The sequence below is a fragment of the Manis pentadactyla genome, chromosome 13, assembly GCF_030020395.1.
Source record: "Manis pentadactyla isolate mManPen7 chromosome 13, mManPen7.hap1, whole genome shotgun sequence".
NCBI classification, from domain to species: domain Eukaryota; kingdom Metazoa; phylum Chordata; class Mammalia; order Pholidota; family Manidae; genus Manis; species Manis pentadactyla.
This window is the reverse complement of record NC_080031.1, coordinates 58,959,252-58,980,347: the sequence shown is the minus strand read 5'-3', so window position 1 is coordinate 58,980,347 and position 21,096 is coordinate 58,959,252. Positions and strand designations below refer to the sequence as shown.

The following is a 21,096-nucleotide window of genomic DNA, read 5'->3' as shown; positions in this document are numbered from 1 at the left end:
CTACCATCCAGACCACCTGACCTCACAGCCAGAGAGGGCCCTCCCAGGGGGTTCCCCCGGGCCGCCGCCTTGTTTACGTTTCACGGCCTGGGAGGAGGGCAGGGCAAGGCTGGGCTCAGCCGCGGAGCATGCTGGGAAGGCTGCAGCTGGGGCTCCAGGGAGCCGGGGTGTGGGGTGTGGAGGGGTCTGCAGGCTTGCTTCCTAAGGCCCCATTTCCTGCCACCCCTTTCTCCCTGCGCTTGCCATCCCTCTTCGCAAACCCAACACTGTCCTAAACAGGGCCAAGTCGCTAGAAAGAAAAGACATTCCTGCTGGGGCCTGTTGTCTGCTTGTTTGGACAGAGGCTGTGTGTGCCTTGAGCCGTTACTGAAGAGCCATAGGGTTCCCCAAAGCCACAGGGCTTTCCTTATGCACCCTGACCCATGCAAACAGGGTCGATGAAGCTCCTGCGGGGGCTGGGAAGCCTGGCTCTTGGCCTAACCTGCCCTGGACTGTAAGGCTCCCAGGTTGCTGAGTCACATCCATGGGCCACCACAGCTTCTGCCCAGCACTGACCCTGACTGCAAAGAAGTAGACAGAAGGTCACTTTCCCAGGCTCAGAGTGGGGATGCAGGGAAGGGTCTGGATGGGACCATTCTCTCTCCAGGGCTGCTTTGTCAGGGGTGCGAAGCCTTGCAGTCGAAGGACCAGCCGCAGGTGTGGATGGCTCCCAGTTGTGCTCCCATGGGCAAATCACCTTCACACCCGTTTAGCCAAATCCACCCAACCTTCTCTGGTCACTCGGTTTCCCACCCCTTGAGGTTTTACCTGCTCCCATAAGCCCCTCCATGGAAGGACATGACTTTGTCTCTACAGGTCTGACCTACTCACAGGACTCCACCTGGGAGACTTCACAGGGTGACAGATCCTTCCCACCGATCTCCTTCCAAGATTCCTCACCCCAACCCCTTTACACCAGTCTTTGCTTACAGGTCAGTTGTGTCACAGAGTAGTGTTTCTTGGTCCTAGGTGGAGGGCTGTTGTTCTGACCCCTGGGCTGCCCATGAGACCGATGGGCCTGAGGCACCACCTGCTGAACAGGCCCCACGGGGTTTCTCCTGAGCTTCAGTGAACACTTGGTGACCACGGAGGCTCCGGAAAGCCTTAACTGGCCCTCTGACCCAGTGCGGGTTGGGGGAATCTGTCCTCTTCCAGCACCTCTCAACCTTAAGCCCTATTAAACTGGGACCTCTTTTGGTGTTCAGGCCTGAGTTGGGGTAAGGGTCTGTCAGTAAGGAGGATGCTGGCACCTGGGAGGTTGACTGCTTCCAATGGATGGGGGTGCTGCCAAGGGTTGTGGGGTCCGGACAGCACCTCGGGAGCCAGTTTGTTCTGGCCGGCAATGGCCGCTGAGTGCCTGGGAGCCTTTTGGTTTGGGGGTCTCCGTTGCCACCCTCCCTCCTGTGCCGGGCATCCCGAGGCGGCCTGGGTTCTGCTCTGCTGAGTCACGACCAGGCCTGGGCCTGGGAGGGCTCTGGGGCGGGACCCTTGCCGGTCCCTTTCCTCAGGTGTAGAGGCCAAGCCTACACCTAGATGTTGGGGTGCTGGCGCCGGCCTCTCGGGGTCCGCGGTGCACTAGAGGCAGTGAGGAGAGGGGTCGGAAATGCGGCGGCCCGGCGACAGCGAGGCAATGGCGGGGGCGCGGCGGGGAAGGGTCAGCTGGCGCGGGGCCCCTGCAGGGCGGCTCGCGCGCGGCAGGGGCGGGGCGGGGCCGGCAGGCCCCATCCCTCAAGGGGGCGGGGCGGGGCTTCCCGCGCGCCCTACAAAAGGCGCGCGCCCGCGGCCGACGATGGCCAGTTCGCTCCTGCTCTACAGCTGGTGGTTATGGCGATGCTCACCGTGAAGGCCTACCTTCTGGGCAAGGAGGACGCGGCCCGCGAGATCCGCCGCTTCAGCTTCTGCTTCAGACCCGAGCCCGAGTCGGAGGCCGAAGCCGAGGCCGAGGCCGCAGCTGGGCCTGGGCTTTGCGAGCGTCTGCTGAGCCGGGTGGCCGCCCTGTTCCCCGCGCTGCGGCCCGGCGGCTTCCAGACGCACTACCGCGGTGAGGGGGCCGGGCGCCCTCGGGGCGCGGCGCGGGTCATGACGCAGGCCTGCCCGGCGGGGCGGCGGCTACCACTTCCTTGTCGAACCCGGTGGCGCCCGCGGGTAGGCGGTGGCCGCTCACCAGTTGGGCGGCGGCCGGCGTGGGCTCCCGCTTCGGCCGCGGGTGCTACCCTTCCCCCCGCCGTGACGCTGCAGGTCTGGGCAAGGGCGCGCGGGTGGTCAGGCGGGCACTCGGGTTACGCTGCCGTCTCGCCGCCGGCGCCAGGTGGGGGCTCAGACCGTCCCGGAAGAACCTGGGCCGGGCCGATGCGGGGGAGGGAGAGACGCGGGTAAGCCCTGTCCGGGTCGGGGGCTCAGGGCTGTGTGGGAGGCCGGACGGGGACTGGCTCCAGAACGCCCGGGGCCGGGCTGAGCCCAGACGTCCCGTTGGCAGTGGACAGAGGGGCAAGATCAAAACATTAAGCGTCGCCGTAAGGACGGAAGCCCTGGAAGCAGCTCGGTCCTTGATTCGCTGTCGTGTCTGCCGGCTGCTGGGGGTGGGTCTGGGAGGTGGTGGTGGCGGAGAGGGCCGGGCAGCCGGGGCCCGCCCCTGGGAGCTGCAGTGCTGGGGCCGCCCTCAGGAGTGCAGCTGGCCTGCCTGGCCCCTCCCCTGCTGGTGGTGGCGGCTCTTTGTAGGAACTTAACTGAGCTGTGATTCACGTATTATATACAGTTCGCTCACTTAAAAAAAACGTGTACAACTTTTAGGATATCCAAATTTGTGGAACCATCATCACAATTTTAGAACCTTTTCATTGCCTTATAAAGGAACTCTGCCCTTCAGCCATCCTCTTGTAGCCCCTAGCCCTAAGCAATCACTTATCTGCTCCTTTTCTCTTGATTTCCCTGTTACGGATATTTCACATAAATATATAAGCCAAGCCATACAATGTGTAGTTTTTGGTATCTGGCTTGTACTTAGCATGGTGTTTTCCAGGTATACCTATATTGTGACCTGTCAGTCTGCCATTTTTCTTGTGGAATAGCATCCCAGTTTATGGACGTGCCACATTCGCTTATCCACTGGTTAGTTGTTGGGCATTTGGGTGGTTTCCACCTTCCACACTGCCATTGTTGCAGTAGATGTTGCCTGGTGGCCCCCTAGATCTGGCCCAGCTTGCAGGTGTGTGGTGTCGTCGGCCTGCATGGTGGTGCTTTAACAGCATTTGAACCAACACCTAAAAATTGGAAACTATGTACAAATGTGTAATTTTCACTTCATTGGACGAAGCAGCAGGCAGATACACTCAGTGACTCTGACTTTACTCTCCTCAACCATAAGAGGCCAAAGGCCTTGGAAAGGCGGAGGTCCCTGGTGCAGGTCACAGGCAGCATCTTCCACAGATGACAGTGGGTCAGGTGTGGACCAAGGCAGCACCCTTCTGAAGGGGCAGTTAGCTCAGAGGCAGAGCGGCAGGTGGCCAGATGCCCCTGCACATGCGCCCTGCCTCCTGCGTGCGCCCAGGGCCCCAAGTACTTACCTCGCAGGCAGTGGCAGAGTGAGTGGGTGACCTGGCCCAGCCCTTCTGCCCCCGGCTCAGCCAGGTGGGCCTCCACTTACAGCCCTGTGGGTGCATGGTGCGCCTTTAGCACCAGCCTCAGCCCTTTTCAGCAGCTTGTGTTCAGCTAAGAGGCCCTGGTGCTCACACACTGTTCTTTGAACTATCTAGATGAGGATGGGGACTTGGTTGCCTTTTCCAGTGACGAGGAGCTGACGATGGCAATGTCATATGTGAAGGATGACATCTTCCGTATTTACATTAAAGGTAAGGGGCTGCTCGGGTTCTGCCTGAAGCCAGGTGCTCCCTGCTGAGTAAACCAGCTTGAAGTTGTAGAGACTCCCCGGAGAAGGGGTGAGGAGCCTGCAGCCATTAAGACAGGGACATAATCACCCTCACTGGGCTTGGCCTGAGAGGAGTCCCTGTCTGTGCCAGGGAGTGGGGTCGGGGGTCTCTGGGTTCACTCCACATTGTGCCCAGACCAAGTGCCCTGGGCTGGGGACAGCTTTGGGGGTGCTGCGGGGTTTATTTTAGTGAGGGACTGGGCTAAAGCTGTGCAGATGGAGCTCCCTGCTGCTTCTCTCCTGCCTACGCCCCATACACCCGGTCACAGGCGCAAGGACTGGGGACTCACCAGGTAGGTGCTCAGGTCGCTCTCTTGCTGTCCCTGGAGCAAGTAAATTCCATGTGGACTCCTACCTGGAGAGTGGAGCCAGGGGCCTGCTGTCTGACAGCCCCACAGTGGCGACAAGTGGGAGACACAGGGGCCCCACCTCACAGCTCTGTGCCCTCCCTGCAGAGAAGAAGGAGTGCCGGCGGGACCACCGCCCCCCGTGTGCTCAGGAGGTGCCCCGAAACATGGTGCACCCCAACGTGATCTGCGACGGATGCAATGGACCGGTGGTGGGGACCCGCTACAAGTGCAGTGTCTGCCCAGATTACGATCTGTGTGCCACCTGTGAGGGCAGGGGCCTGCACCGGGAGCACAGCAAGCTTGCCTTCCCCTCCGCCTTTGGGCACTTCTCGGAGGTGAGCCACACCTCTTTGTGGGTTGGGTGGGCGTGGGAAGGCAAGATACCCCCTGACCCGACACTGCCCTGCCCCTCTGCTGGCTCCTTCCAGGGTTTCTCTCACAGCCGCTGGCTCCGGAAGCTGAAACACGGGCACTTTGGGTGGCCTGGCTGGGAAATGGGCCCGCCAGGGAACTGGAGCCCACGGCCCCCTCGCTCCGGAGATGCCCGCTCCAGCCCCACGGCAGAAGCAGGTGAGGCTTCTGGAGGGTGAGCTGGAAGGACCCTCCCAAGTCCTCAGTTCCTCTGTGCCTGTGGCTGGCCAGGTGCTTCACAGCCATTCATGCATTTGATCCTCCCGCGAGTCTGCAGAGGGTAGGGCATTATCTCCATTTCACAACTGGGAGAACTGAGGCACCCAAGTGCCCAAGCCTGGTAATCCACTTGGCGGCTGCTGCCTTACCACGCTGCCCTTCTAGGCTAGCTTTGAGGCAGCAGGCTGGCCCTCAGTGCCGGTGTCTGACTACGCCCTTCTCTTTTGTGTTAGCTGTGATGAGAGTCAAGAGCCAAATTTGCTCAAGTCCTCTAAACAGAACTTGAGAACTTAAGAACTTACATAGGGCTTGCATTCTAGGCTTCTGAATTCTGGTTTCATTCTGATTTTATTAATCTTAGTGCATCCTTTGATTCACCTCATCTTTTGGAATGAAGGAGGGATATTTGATTTTGAGTAAGTGGCTTATTGAGGATGTTGTCAGTAGCGTACACTGTGTGTGCTCAGTCCTCCTTGGGCTTGGAGCACTAGGGTCACAGAAGGGAGTGGGAGGGAGCGAGGAAAGGGCTTAAGTGTAGGCTGCCAGGACAGCCCCCAGGGCAGAATGGGGGTCCCTGGGACATCAAAGCATTGAGAAATGTACTGTGAATTAAACAAATCTTGGTTTTATTTCTTAAAACCAAAGCTTCTGGTCCATCGGAGGATGCCAGTGTGAATTTCCTCAAGAATGTGGGGGAGAGTGTGGCAGCCGCCCTCAGCCCTCTGGGTAAGTGGCTGTGTGTCTGTGCATTAGGTGACAGTGTGACAGCTGCTTTGCAGCTTTCACTTGGGATGCTGCAGAGGAATGGTAGCTGCCATGCCGTTGAGACAGGCAAGGATTTGTTGCCCCACATCAGCCTTTACCAGTGCCCCACAGGTCCTTCCCTTCAGGGTTGAAGTCCCTCACAAACTCGAGCTTCCATTAAGAGTCATGTGTTCATACTCACATAACCATCACTCTAATCAAGATATTGGACATTTTCAGTAATCTTTTTTTTTTTCCCTTCACTTATTTCACCCATCTCCCCAGTTCCCTTTCCCACGTGGCAGCAACTTTTGTTTTTTAGATTCTACACATAAGTGGAATCTTATGGTATTTGTCTTTCTTTGACTTATTTCACTTAGCATAATACTCTCTAGGTCTATTCACGTCACAAATGGCAAGCTTTCACTCTTTTTTATGGCAGAATAATCCATTGCGTATTTGTACCACATCTTTATCCATTCCCCTCTCAGTGGGCACTCTGGTTGCCTCCATATCTAGGCTATTGTAAATAATGTGGCAATAATAGGAGTGTGTGTATCTTTTCAGATCAGGGATTTTGTTTTCTTTGGGTAAGTTCCTAGAAGTGGAGTTACTGGATCATATGGTATTTCTGTTCTTAGTTTTTTGAGGAACCTCCATACTGCTTCCCACAGTGGCTGCACCAATTTACATGCCCACCAGCAGTGTAGGACCAGAGTCCACATCCTCGCTGACATTGTTGTCTTTTGGTTGGTGGCCATTCTAACAGGTGTGAAGTGATACATCATTGTGGTTTTCATCTGCATTTCCCTGATGATTAGTGATGTGGAGCATTTTTTTCACATGCCTGTTGGCCATCTGTATGTCTCCTTTGTAGAAATGTCTATTCAAGTCCTTCTGCATGTAGTCCTTTGATAAATTTAATTACATGAGTGCTGGTGGTTCTGCCCTCCCTCTCCCTCAGTGAGCATGTGCCCCAGAGTAGACACTGGGGGTGGACATGCTGGCCTGTGCTGCAGCCTGTGGGCCTCACACAAAGCTTGTATGGGCTGCAGCCTGCCTCAGCAGAATTCTAATGCTTAACATGAATGTTTTCACATCACTGGGCACCCTCTACATGCAAATGTGATGCTTCATGTGGTCCTCAGCCCAGTGGTGGGGGTGTTCTGACCACAGGTGGTATTTGGCTTTTACTCTGTTCTTAGGACCTGGCCCTTCCTGCTGTCAGCTGCTGTCCCAGTTAGGGAAAAACAAGGTCTCTTTATGGGCTTTTTGGCTTTCTGACTCTGAAGCTGACCTGGGATGTTAGCTGAGATTAATATTGTACTAAATTGGAGGAAGAGAAAGGTCTAATAAGGTAGACATGTTGGTAGAGTTTTTCTACAAGCCAAGAAGATTTGGGGCTAGGATATTGGGAGTAGTCAGCCCTAGGGATCGTGAAGATCAAAGATGACCATCATTTGCTTTCTGGCTGCCAGGTTGGTGTCCCGGCCTGGTCCACACTGGTGGTGTGACCCTGAGATCTCTAGTGGATGGCAGCGTTTGTGTCCACATGCCAGGTGCCACTGTCCTGACCCCTCTCCCACTTGGGACTGAACAAAAGGGCTTTGTAAGCCTGCAGTCCCAACACAGGTAGCCGAAGCTGCCCTATAGCTGTGCCTTCTGAGAACCAGTGGTTTTCTGTCCTCCTTGGCCTGCAGGCATTGAAGTCGATATTGATGTGGAGCATGGAGGGAAAAGAAGCCGCCTGACACCTGTCTCTCCAGGCAGCTCGGGCACTGAGGATAAGTGCAGCTCTCAGCCCAGCAGCTGCTCCTCTGACCCCAGCAAACCAGAGGGTGACATGGAGGACACCACACAGCGTCTGGCTGAGCAAGTGGACAAGATTGCCCTGGAGTTGGGGCAGCCTGAGGTAAGCCCCTCCCACCCGAACCCCTGAGGCCACTGCCAGGACCTCTACCACACTCCTCCCAGGCCTTTACAGCCAGTGGGACCCTTGCTGTCATAGCTCAGTCTGGCATTTGTCATGCTGTGAACCATCCACTGGGACTTGGTAAAAAAAAACTGTGTGTGGCCCCTTGCTGGTCCTCATACCCGCCTCTCCCAGTACTAGAGTGGTGCTCCAGTGGGTCTGTCACATTGGTCCCCAAGTGCTCATGGGCGGTTTTGTTCCAGGAGCAGATGGAGTCTGATAACTGCTCGGGAGGAGATGATGACTGGACTCATTTGTCTTCAAAGGAAGTGGACCCATCTACAGGGGAGCTCCAGTCCCTACAGATGCCTGAATCTGAAGGGCCAGGCTCTCTGGATGCTTCCCAGGAAGGGCCCACAGGGCTGAAGGAGGCTGCATTGTACCCACATCTGCCACCAGGCAAGTGGCTTCAAGCAGTTCCATGTTCCTACCTTTCTCCTCCAAACACCCCCGACAGAAAATTAGGAGTTGGTTTTGTCCTCTTACACCTGTACTGAGCCCTAGTAAGCTCAACTAATTTTAGTAATTTCTAAGCCTTGACTTCCAGACCCAGAAGTCTGAAGGTGGGTGTGCTGTACAGGTGGCGCTGGCTTTGGTACTGCCACGCACCACTGGAAGTGGGCTGAGTCCATTGCCACTGCTTCCTCAAGGACCTTTGAGCAGGGGTCACAGCCACATCCCTGTAGGAGCCAGGCAGGATGCCAGTATGTGAAGTAGGTGGTGTGTAAGGCAGTAGGGCCAGGTGGGGACTGTGGCAGCCCAGAGAACACACTGAATAAAAGGGCAGCTGATGCCCTGCTCTGGTCAGTACTGTCACATGACAGTGATATTCAAAACAACAAGGGAAAAGGCCCATCTATGGGCCGAATTTGGCCCTTGGCCTACCCGTATCTTCTTTGCTGTAGAGCAGGGCTGGCAAACTATGGATTATGGACCAAGAATAATTTTCATTTTTGTAATTGGCTGGAGAGAAGACATATGAGACTCTGACATCAGTGTCTGTTCGTAGGACTTGTTGGAGCATAGCCATGCTTGTTGGTTTATAGAGTTGACTGCTTATCTGCTGTAACAGCAGAATTGAGTAGTGACGGGCTGGGTGGCTGCACAACAGCTTGGAGTATTGACTCGGGCTATTGACAAAGCTTGCCCAGCCCTGCAGACATGGGGTACTTGCTGGCTGCAGGCTGCAGCCAGGACTCACCCTCATGGCTTTGGTGACTCTCTTGGCAGAGGCGGACCCCCAACTGATTGAGTCCCTGTCCCAGATGCTGTCCATGGGGTTCTCTGACGAAGGCGGCTGGCTCACCAGGCTCCTGCAGACCAAGAACTATGACATCGGGGCTGCCCTGGACACCATCCAGTATTCAAAGCACCCCCTGCCGTTGTGACAGCTTTTGCTCACCTGCTGTGTCCCCTTCCCTGTCTCATAGTCATGTTTCATGTTGAGCTAGTGTAGAACAGCAGGGCCTCTGGAAGGGCCAGTTTCTTCTGCATTCTTTTTCCAGAATCTGGGGGCGGGGACATGTGAAGCCATTTAGGAACAGTGGCATGAAGGGCAAGCTCCATGTTTGTGTGTGATAATGTCTGAGAATCGCTTACCAGCTTCCCTGGGCAGAGTGGGAACTCCCTGCCAGGAGGGCATCAAGACCACACCACCCATCCTGCTCTTTGCCGCCGGGATTAACACCAGCAGTACATAATCTCTCTTGGCTAATGGCTGTCTGCTTTTCCCTTTTCTTTAAATGACTAATGTTTATTTTCTGCTAGAAACCTGATATACTCTGAGTTTAGGTGGAGTACAGCCATCTTCTGTCAGGGCAGAGGTGGCTGCCCTGGAGCAAGTCCTGGCAGGGAGGTGGCCTGGGGCTGCGTGCTACCACCAGGACTGAGGAAGGGCTGCTGGGCGCAGTGCCTACTTCACAACCACTGTAGGGCTCTCAATTCCACATGTGTCAGCTGCTCTTAAACTAAGAAGATCCCTTTGTAACCATTCTGTTACTTCTTGTAAACAATCCAATTAAATGGTATAAGCACTTTAATCAAAGATTTCTCAATCAGAGATGCTGACAGTCAAGTTTATTGCTGGTGGTTCCTCTAGTCTGTAAATCATCCTCAGTCCTACTGACAGGCGACTTCGGGAGCCCCTCTTTCAGGGGCTCAGGCCCAGTGGTGAAGGGTTCACATAACAAATCTGCATTGGTGACACACTAGTTCCATTCACAGGTTGACATCGAAGTCCTCACCAGTTGTGAAGAGGTCATGCAGTTGCATTGGCAGAAGCTCCTGTGTCCCACTGACCCCTTTAGCGGGAGGATCTATGCCCCATGATGTGGAAGTGTGTGTGGCCCCAGGGAGCTGAGACACATGGAGGGGCCTGCTGAGGTGCCCTTCCCTTGGGGTTTGGGTCCGAGGGAGCCCCTTCTCCACACGTGGGCTGTTTGCAGGTGTCAGAAGAAATGGCTCCCACTTAGAATACGTGGACCTGGCATGCTGGGTAGGACATGGCTGTCCTGGTAGAGCAGTCAGCTCCCTGGTGTCCCAGTCCTTGTGCCTGTGTCCTCCTCTGACCCCTGCCAGGCCAGCATGCTCCTGTAATGGACACAAGCAGATGGCCACGTCCTTCAGAAACAGTGCCAGGGGCCAGAGAGAAAGGTCCCCATGCTTGTGCTATTGCTCCCTCATCTCTGTGTGGTTCTGGCGCTTTCTGCTCTGCTCTGCTCTGCCTGCCTGCTTGCTAGTCAGACTGGCAAGCCAGGGACATGCTTTGATTTTGTGGGTTAGCAAAGCAGGGCGAATAAATGCCCTCTACCACACCCCATCTCCTTGGCCAAAGGCCACTACTGGGCTTTCCAAAAACGGAAGGTGTTCTCATGTAATCAGGCAGTCATCTCACAGGGTCCTCAGAATCAGGTCAGGGGGAGCCTGAGAAATATGGGCAGGAAGGGCACTAGAGACCATCTAGAAAGGGTCCTGCCTGCTTGCTGCCAGGCAGGTGGGAAGGTCTCCCTAGGGCTGTGCTAGGGTCTGGGGCTGTGGAAGTGGTTACCCAGAGGGCCCATGGGAGGTGACAGTGCTGGGGCCTGGCTTCTCCCTTTTACTCAGGAACCAAAGATGTGCCAGCAATCTGGTTTACCACCTATTAAGGGCTCTGAATGCGATGACTGGCGGGACCCTGCATCCCAAGCCCTGGGCAGTATGTAGGGGCTGGTGGTCAGCTGCTAGTGATTAGATGACCATCAGCTCTGCTACTGACTGGCTGTGATCTGGAACCTTCTCCAGCCTTAGTCCCTCACCTTCAAAACCACACAGGATTGTGGTGAGTGTTAAACAGGGTAATGCAGTTAAAATGTGCCAGGGCCTTGCTCAGTAACTACTGCTACCATTACTCTAATTAAGAGGTTCAGGCCCATGTCCTTAGCTGGGGTTATAGTAAGTGGGCACCATCAGTCTGACCTCCGTACTCCCTGTGAAGGTGGCCAGGCCGCTCTTGATTATGCTGGGGGGCGGCAGTGTCTTGACGCCCAGCAGAGGTCCTCTGCTTCAGCATCCACATCTCCATGACCACGTAAAGCAAAACCTAGGTTCTGCGGCCTTGGCAGAGCAATGGGGCCTGCTGTGCATGGGGCATCAAGCCCCAGAGCAGATCCCGGGTGAAGAGGACCGCAGAGCGAAAGGACTGCTTATGCGCCTGGGTGAGTGACAGTGACAGGACGGGAAGGGTGGGGACAAATCCTGGGTGGGACAGACACCCTCTTCTCCATGCAGAACTCAGAACTGTCCTGCCTCAAAAGCCCTACTGGTCAACCCAGGGCATGAAGCTGCCCTGAGTAGGAGTGAACATCACTGAGGATAAGCATGGTGGGGGAAGGTGCAGGCCTGAGAACAGCTGACGAGACAGAGAAGGCAAAACACCCGGATTTAAAAACTAGTGTCTGCTCTCAATGGTCCCTGGGAGCAGAAGAGCAACACTGTCCTTAATCACTGACCTCCTGGGGCTCTAAGGTGACTTCACAGTCGCTGGAGTCCTGGGCGTCAGGGCTGCGTGGAGGCTGGCCCCTACTTTGGCTCCACTTCCTGGCAAAAGGACAGCGCTGTCAAGAATGCAGTCCTATCACTACATGGGCTGCGATCCTGACCGGGTGGCCACCTAGTCTGACCCCCAGCACACACTGGGACCTTGTCATCCCATACAGCTTCCCGGGTGGTTGCTCAGCTTCACCCCACTGCTAGTAACAGGCTGCCCAATGATACCCAAGGCAGTCCATTCCTCTACTCCGCTGCTTGTAGTAACTAGAAAGTTCTTATTTGAACTGGAATCTGCCTCCCAAGAGCACCTGTCCCATAACAGCCACCCTGGCTCTAGATGATGCCGTGTCTCAGAAAACTCACTGAAATGCAGAATAAGTCTGGAGTAGGAGCAGCCTATGAAAGTCAGGTCTTTCCTGCTCTAGGCTAAAGGCTTCCAAGCCTGTCAGCTCCCCTGGCCACACTTCCTCTTGTCAACTCTGCCCTTGAAATAAATTCTTTCCTGAGGTCAGTGCCGTCAAGATATTCATAATTAAGCATGCGCTGAGCATGCCCACGCCAGCGCCCTGCCCAGCACCTACCTCTGCATGGCAGCACCTGGTGCTGGCAAGGTGAGGAGGGCCTGACGGGACTGCGTCCCTGGCTCTCTCTCGCCACTCAGGCTCCTCCCGAGCCGCCAGGGGCAGGCCGCTCACCACTCCCCCATCTGTGAACCACCATGGGTACGGGGCCCAGGCTGGGTTAGTGACTAGCTTGGCACCTTTTTCTAGGCAGGCCTGTAAAGAAGGGAGAGTCCGGCTTCGCTGTCCTGGATGAGGGTGGTCTCTTCAAACACCCTCTGCCTCCTTCTGGACCGGGTTCTGTGGAGTCCCTTTCCAGATACTTCAGCCAGCAGTTCTCTGAGGGCTGGGCTTCCTCCTACAGGATTGGAAGTCTGTGTATTCTTGGAGCTGGAAAGGAGGCACTTTTACTGAAAATCCCCAGCCCAACTCTGAGGCCTCATGGCCTCAGGACCCTGTCACCAGGGAAGGAACATGGCTTGACACTGGGGACGCTGCACAGCAGCAGAGACCTCAAGAAGCCACAGGGCACAGTCATCAGGGACTTTGCCAACATCCACAGCCCCTGCTCAGAGTTCTGAAGTCAAAGGCACGCAGAAAAAAGCAAGTATCTAGAGTAGCAAAAGTTGGGAAACAACCTAAATGCCCATGTCTAAGGGAACAGGTAGTGGTTCGCTCACTATATTCTGTACCTACTTAAAAAAAAAACACAGAAAACTATACAGCAACAGAGCAGACATAAGGAAAAACTCTAATATGTAACAAACAGTATTTCTTATAATAAAGATGATGTAAAATTAAATCTGTAAGTGGATGAGATTGGACATGTAGAGCCAAATATGCAAGAGAAACCAGAGGACGTTGCCAGTGGGGTTCTGCCCTCAGGCTGGGGGGCACCTCTGACTGGTGTTTCCACTGCCCATCCTTCCCTGGCAAGTCAACATTCCATGCACCTGGGGCATCTGGGATGTACCAATGGTATCCCCTGTGCAGTCCTTCAAGCTCTCAGACACAACACCCCCCAGCACTGTTTCTGTACCTACCTCACAGGGAACTGCTTCAGGACAACTGGATGGGGCCCTGCTGGGAGGCCTAGCCTGGGGAAGGGGACACGGAAACCCAGCTCCTCTCCAGCAGTGTCCTTTCTCCATCAGGGTGTGCCCAGCATCTGCAGGGCTTGGGGAGAAGCCTGGGTGGCGTCCAAGCTAAGTTCAGAGGAGGCCTCCACGCAGACAGAAGAAAAAGTCCTTTCCACAGAGCACTGTAACTGTATACATGGCCATCCTCGCCTCAACGGAAAGGGACAGGTTTACCCGCTTGCTGCCCCTGGAGCCGTTAGCCCAGTGCCTGTTGCTTGGTGGCACACAACAGGTGTTGAGAACCACTGCCTAATATGGATCAATGGGCCCCGGCACAGAGCCGGTGGCCGGCTGGCTCACCTGTGGACATGCACGCTCCCCCTGCCAAGGACCTGCAGTTTCTTCACCGCTAGAGTTTGTAGGTGCTTCCGGAGACCTTTGGGAAAGAGCACACATACGTCCCCTGTAAAATGACCAGGAAAATGAGACAAGAAAGGTGGCAGCAGAAGGATGCAAGGAGGTGACAGTGGGTACCAAAGAGGGTCTCCTCTGCTGTTCAGATGTGGTCTAATCTTTTCCCCACAGTTCAGAGGCCTGATCATAGGGATCATTTGGTCCTTGGATTTAGGCTGGCAGGGCCCTCCGTCAACAGGAAAGGGACACAGAGTAGAATGGGCAGCCTCCACCCAGGGAGGCCAGCTTGCTCCCTGCCTTTGCCAATGATGGGCTGTCACTGTGTGCCTGGGTGCTTCACTGCACCCCCATTTCCTCATCCAAAAATGGGGACAACAGAGCATGGGTAACTGTGGAGACAAATGATGACACGTGTGCACATGCCCTGCTCGGGGGCCCAGACACAGAAAGTTACATCAGCTGAACTGTCAGTAATGGAGGGGTCTTCGCTGCACAGGGTCACGTGAGGATCTTTACAATTGCTATACCCCCACCACTGCAGGACAGGAGAGGCATTTTCCTGAGCTCAATGGGTCACAGTGTTTCTCCCAGCCTTCCTGGGACAGCAGGGCCCATCCACCTCAAAAAGAGGAGTCGGGGCCTCCACAGCCTCGATTGGGTCCGGATGGCCAGTGACACAGTTACCATGAGAAGGCTGAGGTGAGACCAAAGCCACATCCCTCAATAACAGACAGGATTGTTACCTGCACAGATTGGAACTCTCACTACTGGGCTACGAGAACCCCAAACTACCAAACGAGGGCATCTCTACTTCACTGGGAAAAAGAGGTCTGTTTCTGTACCTACCTCACCAGGAACTGCTTCTTTAGAGGGTGATTCTGAAGATAAAATGAGATTATGGATGTGAAACACCTCCCCCACCATGCGGTCCATGCACCAATGCTCAGCTGAGCACGGTCCTACCAGCTATTGGCTAGAACCTTGCTCACCTCCCTACAACTCAGGAACTCAGCTCCATCCGCTGAAGGAGTCTCTCAGCAATCTGAGGATGTTAGTTTGTCCCCTCACCTCCCCACTGGAAGGCTGGGTGTCTACTGTTCCTTCATAGGTGATCTCTTCTCTCCAGCTACTTTCCAGCTCTTCCCACTGTCCTCCATGTTCTACAATTATGTTGTGTGTCTAAGGGCAGATTTTTAACTTCAAATTAACTTACTGAGGTCTAATTAATATGTAAATAAAATGTACCCACTCAGAAGGGCAGTTAGATGAGTTTTGATAAATTATACCTTTGAAACTATCACCCTGATCAAGATAAAGAAAAAAAGTATTTTGAGATATAACTGACAAGATGTAGAAAATTCTCATTGCCCCAAAAAGTACCCCTGTGTCTTTGTAGGCAATTCCTTTTTCCTCAGAAAACCACTGATGGCTTGAGCATGTAATCTCTTGTGTCTGGCTTCTTTCATTTAGCAATTAGTTTTTGAGATCTGCCTGTGCTGTTTTTGTGCTAGTATCCACTGCATGAACATACCACAGTCTGTCCATTCACCTTTTGATGTATATGTAGGTCTAGCCTTTCGCCAATACCACACTGTCTCAATTCCTGTGGCATTACAATAACATCTTGGGTCAGGTTGTAGAATTCCTTCAACTTTGTTATTTTCAAAATTGTTTTGGCAATTCTAGGTTCTTTGCATTTCTATATAAATTTTAGGATCAGTCTGACAACTGCAAAAGAAAGTTAGAATTCTGGTTGGGATTAGGTCAACTCTACATATCAATTTAGGATGAATTGACACCTTAATGATACTGAGTTTTCCAGTCCATGAACATGTTATATCTCTTCATTGATTTAGATCTTCAATTTCTCTCAGCAATGGTTTTGTAGCTTTTACTGAGGAGATTCTGCATTTTTATGTTACATTTATCACTTGGTAATTTTTTGATGCTATTATAAATGGTATTTTACTTTAAAAATCATTTTTCAGTTGTTCACTACATTTATATAGAAGTGAGATTTAATTTTGTATGTTGACTTTGTATCCTTGTGATCTTGCTAGATTAGCTCTAGTAGCTTTTGTGCAGGTCCACTAGGATTTCCTACGTAAATGATCATATTGTTTGCAATTAAACTATGGCTTTATCCAGTTTGAGACTGATTGTGTTTCCAGAATTTGAGTAAGTAAACCTTTAATGCTGAAAAATTCTCCAATAGTTTCAAATATTGTCTTTGCCCCCTTTATTTTCCCCTTGCTGTATCTCTTTTCTGTAGCCATCTCTTTCATGTTTCCCACCTTTTTTTCTTTCAGATTTATTTTCCATTTCACTAAATTTTTCAGATTTATTTTCCATTTCACTAATCTCTCTTCAACTGCACTTAATCTGTTTACTTGGCCACTGAACTTTTTTTAATTTATTTTTTATTTTGGTATTGTTAATATACAATTACATGAGCAACATTGTGGTTACTAGATTCCCATTATCAAGTCCCCACCACATACCCCATTATAGTCACTGTCCATCAGTGTAGTAAGATGCTATAGAGGCCACTGAATTTTTTATTCCAATGATCATATTTTTAATTTCATTAAACTCTTCTCGGTTCTTTTTCAATCCTATTTGGTCAGTTTTTAACGTTTTCTCCTTCAATGATCAACCCTTTATTTCATTAAATATACTAAATAAACCTACTTAGTCATTTTTTAAAGTCCTTTGCTCCTCAAATGATCAATCTTCTCTTTTACTTCATGAAATATATTAAATATACAGTATTAGGTGTTCTGAAGTCTTTGTGGGTCTGACTTAGAGCTCTGTTGTTTGTCTTTTGCTCCAGTGGTGTATCCCCTGGAGTGTTTAAAGAGTTTGGCTGAGTCCGTGCCCCTCAGGACCTTCTATGTGGTATTCCCTCAGGCCCGGGCTAAAGGTGTGTTGCCAAGAAAGGCAGGAGCTGCAATTACTTCAGCCTCCTGGGACAACTGAGAATATAAATTCTCAGCTTGCAGCTATTCACACGCTGGGTGTACAAATTGAGAAGCCATGTGATTGCCTCCTTGCAGCTTTAAAATGCTGGAGAGACATTTCCCCTCTTCAGCTAGTATCAAGATCCACACAGGCAGGTTCCCTGCCACAGACGTGTTTGTTTGTAGTTCACTCCTATGCCGAGGGTGCAGCCCTCTTTGAGAACTCACCACCATGTAGTGGTCTCCTCCTGAAGTTCCCACACTCAACAGGCCCCAGGCACTGCCTCGGCCTCCTGCACCCCTCCCAGCCATCTACATGGATGCTCCAGAGCACCAGCTTCAATCACTTCAGCAGCCCAGGGCTTACCCTCTGGATTTGGGCTTTTGCTTCATTTTTGACTTCCGATGGTTATTTACTTTCCTGTCATCTTATCAGCGTATTTACAATATTGTAGTTGCATTTTTAGTTATTTTCAGTGGGAAGACTGTTCAGGGTATCTAGTCACCATATCGTAAGATATGGAAATCTAAAGGATTTCCCCATTGTTTACTTCCAGTGTCCATTCAAGATGAAAACAGGGCAAAATAGCCATGCCCTTCTGTAACATCTGTACCTGAATGACATCTCTGAAACCTGTCCCTGCAGCAGATTTAGTTTTTGGACATGGCGTCTACAGTCAGCACCAGAACCCTCACCGTAAGCCTGAGAAACAAAAAATATGTTAGGTTTAGAAAGTGTTCAACAAAGACTGAGAAACAGATCCATTAGCGATGCACCTCAGGGAGGCGGGGGTGTTCTTCAGGCCCAAGGATGCTGAAGCACCACGCAGGGACCCTAATGACTGCCTGCTGCTTCTGGGGTGATTTATTAGTCTTGCTCTCAGGGGCTACTAGTTTCAGTCTATCTGGCTGTGCGACCAGCACCCTGAACTCTACAACTCTTCAAAGCCAAACTCAACCCCGAACCCCACACAAAGTGGTTAATGAGCATGAGTAAAATATTCAAAAGAGAAGCAACATGTGAAATGACACTTCCCTCACTGGTGATCAAGGAATGAATACACAAAACAAAAAGAGATGCTTTTTCAGCTTCTGTACAGCAAAGGACAGCATCAGTAGAACAAAAAGACATCCTACAGTATGGGAGAATATATTCATATATGACAGATCTGATAAGGGGTTGACATCCAAATTATATAAAGAGCTCACGCACCTCAACAAAGAAAAAGCAAATAAGCCAATTAAAAAATGGGCAGAGGAGCTGAACAGACACTTCTCCAAAGAAGAAATTCAGATGGCCAACAGACACGTGAAAACATGCTCCACACTGCTAATCATCAGAGAAATGCAAATTAAAAACACAATGAGATAACACCTCACACCAGTTAGGATGGTCACCATCCAAAAGACAAACAACAACAAATGTTGGTGAGTATGTGGAGAAAGTGGAACCCTCCTACAGTGCTGGTGGGAATGTAAATTAGTTCAACCATTGTGGAAAGCAGTATGGAGGTTCCTCAAAAAACTCAAAGTTAGAAATACCATTTGCCCCAGGAATTCCACTCCTAGGAATTTACCCTAAGAATGCAGCAGCCCAGTTTGAAAAAGACAGATGCACCCCTATGTTTATTGCAGCAATATTTACAATAGCCAAGAAATGGAGCAACCTAAGTGTCCATCAGTAGATGAATGGATAAAGAAGATGTGGTACATATATACAATGGAATATTATTCAGCCATAAGAAGAAAACAAATCCTACCATTTGCAACAACATGGATGGAGCTAGAGGGTATTATGCTCAATGAAATAAGCCAGGCGGAGAAAGACAAGTAACAAATTATTTCACTCATCTGTTGAGTATAAGAACAAAGAAATAACTGAAGGAACAAAACAGCAGCAGACTCACACACAGAACCCAAGAATGGACTAACAGTTGCCAAAGGGAAAGGGACTGGGGAGGATGGGTGGGAAGTGAGGGAGAAGGGGAATAAGGGGCATTACAATTAGCACACATAATGTAGTGGGGGGTGGGCACGGGGAAAGCAGTATATACAGAGAAGACAAGTAGTGATTCTATAGCATCTTACTATGCTGATAGAGAGTGACTGTAATGGGCTATGTGGAGGGGACTTGATAATAGGGGGAGTCTAGTAACCATAATGTTCAAGTAATTGTACATTAATGATACCAAAAAAAAAAGGATGCTTTTTCATTAGTAGCTACCCATTTGTTCAGTAAATACTCTGAGCACTGGTTATGTGCCAGGTCTTGGACTGGGTAAGGCAGTACGATACAGGAGTGGACAAAAGTCACTATCATCACAGAGTTCGCAGTCTAGTGAGAGGAGACAGATGACAAACACTTGCATCAGCTATCTGCCGTGAGATGGTGGGAAGGTGATGAAAGGGGGTGGGCTAGAGCACGGACAGAGCACACATTTGGTACAGCATGTTCAAGGACTACAGATCCCTGGGAAGGGGCATCTGAGCACAAATAAGGTACGAGGAAGAAAGCCATGCAGACCTGAGGGAAAAGCATTCAGCAGAAGCAATGAAACAGAAAGAGTGCAGAGACCTGAGGCCGGCATCCTGGAGGCCATGTGGCTGGAGTGGAGTGGTCTCTGGCAAACGTGGTAGGAAAGGAGGTGTGAGATGGCAGGCCCTTCAGCAGGCACTTGGCCTCATGTGCATGAGACCTGCTCTGCTATTGCTGTCATAAAATTTGAGACTTTTATCTTTGAACTTGTGTAAGCGGGATCTGATGGGACAATGGAGCCTGTCTGTGTGCAGAGGGGACACACACGTGTCTACTGCTCCTTGACATACCATTTCATTTGTGCACAGCATGCTCGACTCCCAGGAGCACAGAATTCCAGGAGACTCATGGTGCACAGGGGTCCTGAGAGGCTCCAAGTGCAGCCAGTAGCATGTGCTATGCGTGCCTGAGGATGTGGGGGTGCCCACGAGGCCAGGCCACCCATGGGCACCGGGGTCATGCAGGAAGACAGGGGTGCTCTAAAAACATGCCCCATCAAGGAAGCCTGTCGTGTCTTTCTTTACTCCTGCTATTTCCCTGGAACAGCCAATTGCTTATGCTAAAAATTATGACACACAGGAAAGGGAAAGACAGGGGGAACCCAGAGTTCTGTCCTCATCTGTGAGCTGAAGGTAGACTGTGTGTAGAAAGTGTGCGTGCAGAAACAGCTGAGCCAATTTTGTGCGGCATTTCCACTCTTCCCTAAGAATGAAATACACAGGCATATATGAGCTACAAAATGCCAGTTGTGCAATTTTGATGATTCTGCAAATATATACTAAATGCTCTGTGCATTTAAAGCTGGAGTTGCACAATACAAACGGTTAAGATTCATGCCAATAATTTAAAATGTTAGTTTTTACTTAGATGTTAAGTACTAACTAAGAGACATCATGAAAAACCACAAGAGAGACCATGGAGGGAAGGAAAAGCTTTGCCCACTCCCTCTGCTCAGCCCTGTTTGCAGGACTGCAGTTTTGCTCTAACCTGGAAGGTCTGAGTGTCACGACACAGCATGTCTGAGCAGGGCCTCCAGCTGCGGTGCTGAGAGTGACCCATAGGCAGCAACAGGCGGGTCAGGCGGGGGGACAGCTGCAAACATGAGGGAGCTGCAACACTGGGCCACCACAGAAAGAGGCCAGGCTGCGTGTGTTCTCAAGGCAGAGCCAACATCTGCCAATGGGTTGAATGAAGAGTATAAAAGAAAAAGTCAGGGATGACTTCAAGGTTTTTGGCCCCAACAGCTTGACAGGAACTGGCACTTGAGAGATGGGATGATTGTGGGAGAGCAGGTGAGGGAGTGGTGAGGACTTCCACCTGGACACAGTGGTTCTTGGTGCCTGCTAGGTGACCAGCAGAGAGCTGAATGGGCAGTGGCATACTCAAGTTCGGGGGCAGGCCTGAGGTCTGAGACAGACATTCAAGACTGTCAGACAAGCTCATCTCAGACTGATGAGGGATGGAGTGTAGCCAGAGAAGAGGTCACAAAACTGAGTCCCAGAGCACTCTGATGTTCACAAGCTGGGGAGATGAGAAAAGACTAGCCAAGAGAACTGAAATGCAGCCAGGAAGACGAGGCAGCCAGGGGAAGGGTGACTGAAGTGCAGTGAAGACAAGGTCTACAGGATGAGGAGGAAACAAGCTGTGACAGACACTGCCAACAGGCTGAGTCACCTGGGGACTGAGAACCAAGCCAGTGTTTAGCAATGTGGACACCACTGCTGACTTTAATGCAAACAATTTTAGTGGACTGGTGGGGAGTGAAATCCCATTGGGACAAGTGCAAGGAAAATGGGCAGAGGAACTGGAGAGGAAACGGCAGGTTTAAAAGACAGGTAACCCCTCTTGTGTCTGTGGTAAA

At 51.6% G+C, this 21,096-nt stretch overlaps 2 protein-coding genes across 10 annotated transcripts in view; one reads left to right on the top strand and one right to left on the bottom strand.

Annotated features, from left to right (window-relative positions):
* The first annotated feature begins 1,819 nt into the window (after positions 1 to 1,819).
* Positions 1,820 to 9,719, top strand: SQSTM1 (sequestosome 1). 2 transcript variants are annotated; one of them, XM_036892703.2, is made up of 8 exons: positions 1,820 to 2,080; positions 3,792 to 3,887; positions 4,420 to 4,649; positions 4,743 to 4,884; positions 5,590 to 5,670; positions 7,389 to 7,600; positions 7,927 to 8,059; positions 8,891 to 9,719. In XM_036892703.2, exons 1-8 carry the CDS (start codon positions 1,864 to 1,866, stop codon positions 9,046 to 9,048), a joined length of 1,269 nt encoding a protein of 422 aa, XP_036748598.2. In that variant the 5' UTR covers positions 1,820 to 1,863; the 3' UTR covers positions 9,049 to 9,719. The 2 variants fall into 2 exon arrangements, with proteins under 2 accessions (XP_036748598.2, XP_036748597.2); XM_036892702.2 differs by having other exon boundaries at positions 1,822 to 2,080; positions 7,864 to 8,059.
* MRNIP (MRN complex interacting protein) overlaps positions 9,715 to 21,096 on the bottom strand; it is a 28,516-nt gene continuing 17,134 nt past the window's right edge. For 2 of the 8 annotated variants that reach the window (XM_057490348.1, XM_057490350.1), the window contains 5 exons: positions 17,314 to 17,402; positions 13,686 to 13,788; positions 12,447 to 12,604; positions 11,647 to 11,734; positions 9,715 to 10,249 (listed from right to left, as the gene is read on the bottom strand). In XM_057490348.1, coding sequence (XP_057346331.1) covers positions 9,878 to 10,249; positions 11,647 to 11,734; positions 12,447 to 12,604; positions 13,686 to 13,788; positions 17,314 to 17,402 — 810 coding nt within the window. In that variant the 3' untranslated portion in view covers positions 9,715 to 9,877. Of the gene's footprint in view, positions 10,250 to 11,646; positions 11,735 to 12,267; positions 12,605 to 13,685; positions 13,789 to 14,585; positions 14,618 to 15,288; positions 17,281 to 17,313; positions 17,403 to 21,096 lie in introns of those variants that run through there. The other 6 variants (XM_036892704.2, XM_036892705.2, XM_036892706.2 and 3 more) reach the window with 5 other exon arrangements.

Bases quoted from the DNA above. Each gene is read 5' to 3' on its own strand.
- SQSTM1 (XM_036892702.2), top strand. From the start codon at position 1,864: ATGGCGATGCTCACCGTGAAGGCCTACCTTCTGGGCAAGGAGGACGCG. The intron at 3,888-4,419 runs GTAAGGGGCTGC...CCCTCCCTGCAG, and splicing joins CTTCCGTATTTACATTAAAG to AGAAGAAGGAGTGCCGGCGG. The intron at 8,060-8,890 runs GCAAGTGGCTTC...CTCTCTTGGCAG, and splicing joins GTACCCACATCTGCCACCAG to AGGCGGACCCCCAACTGATT.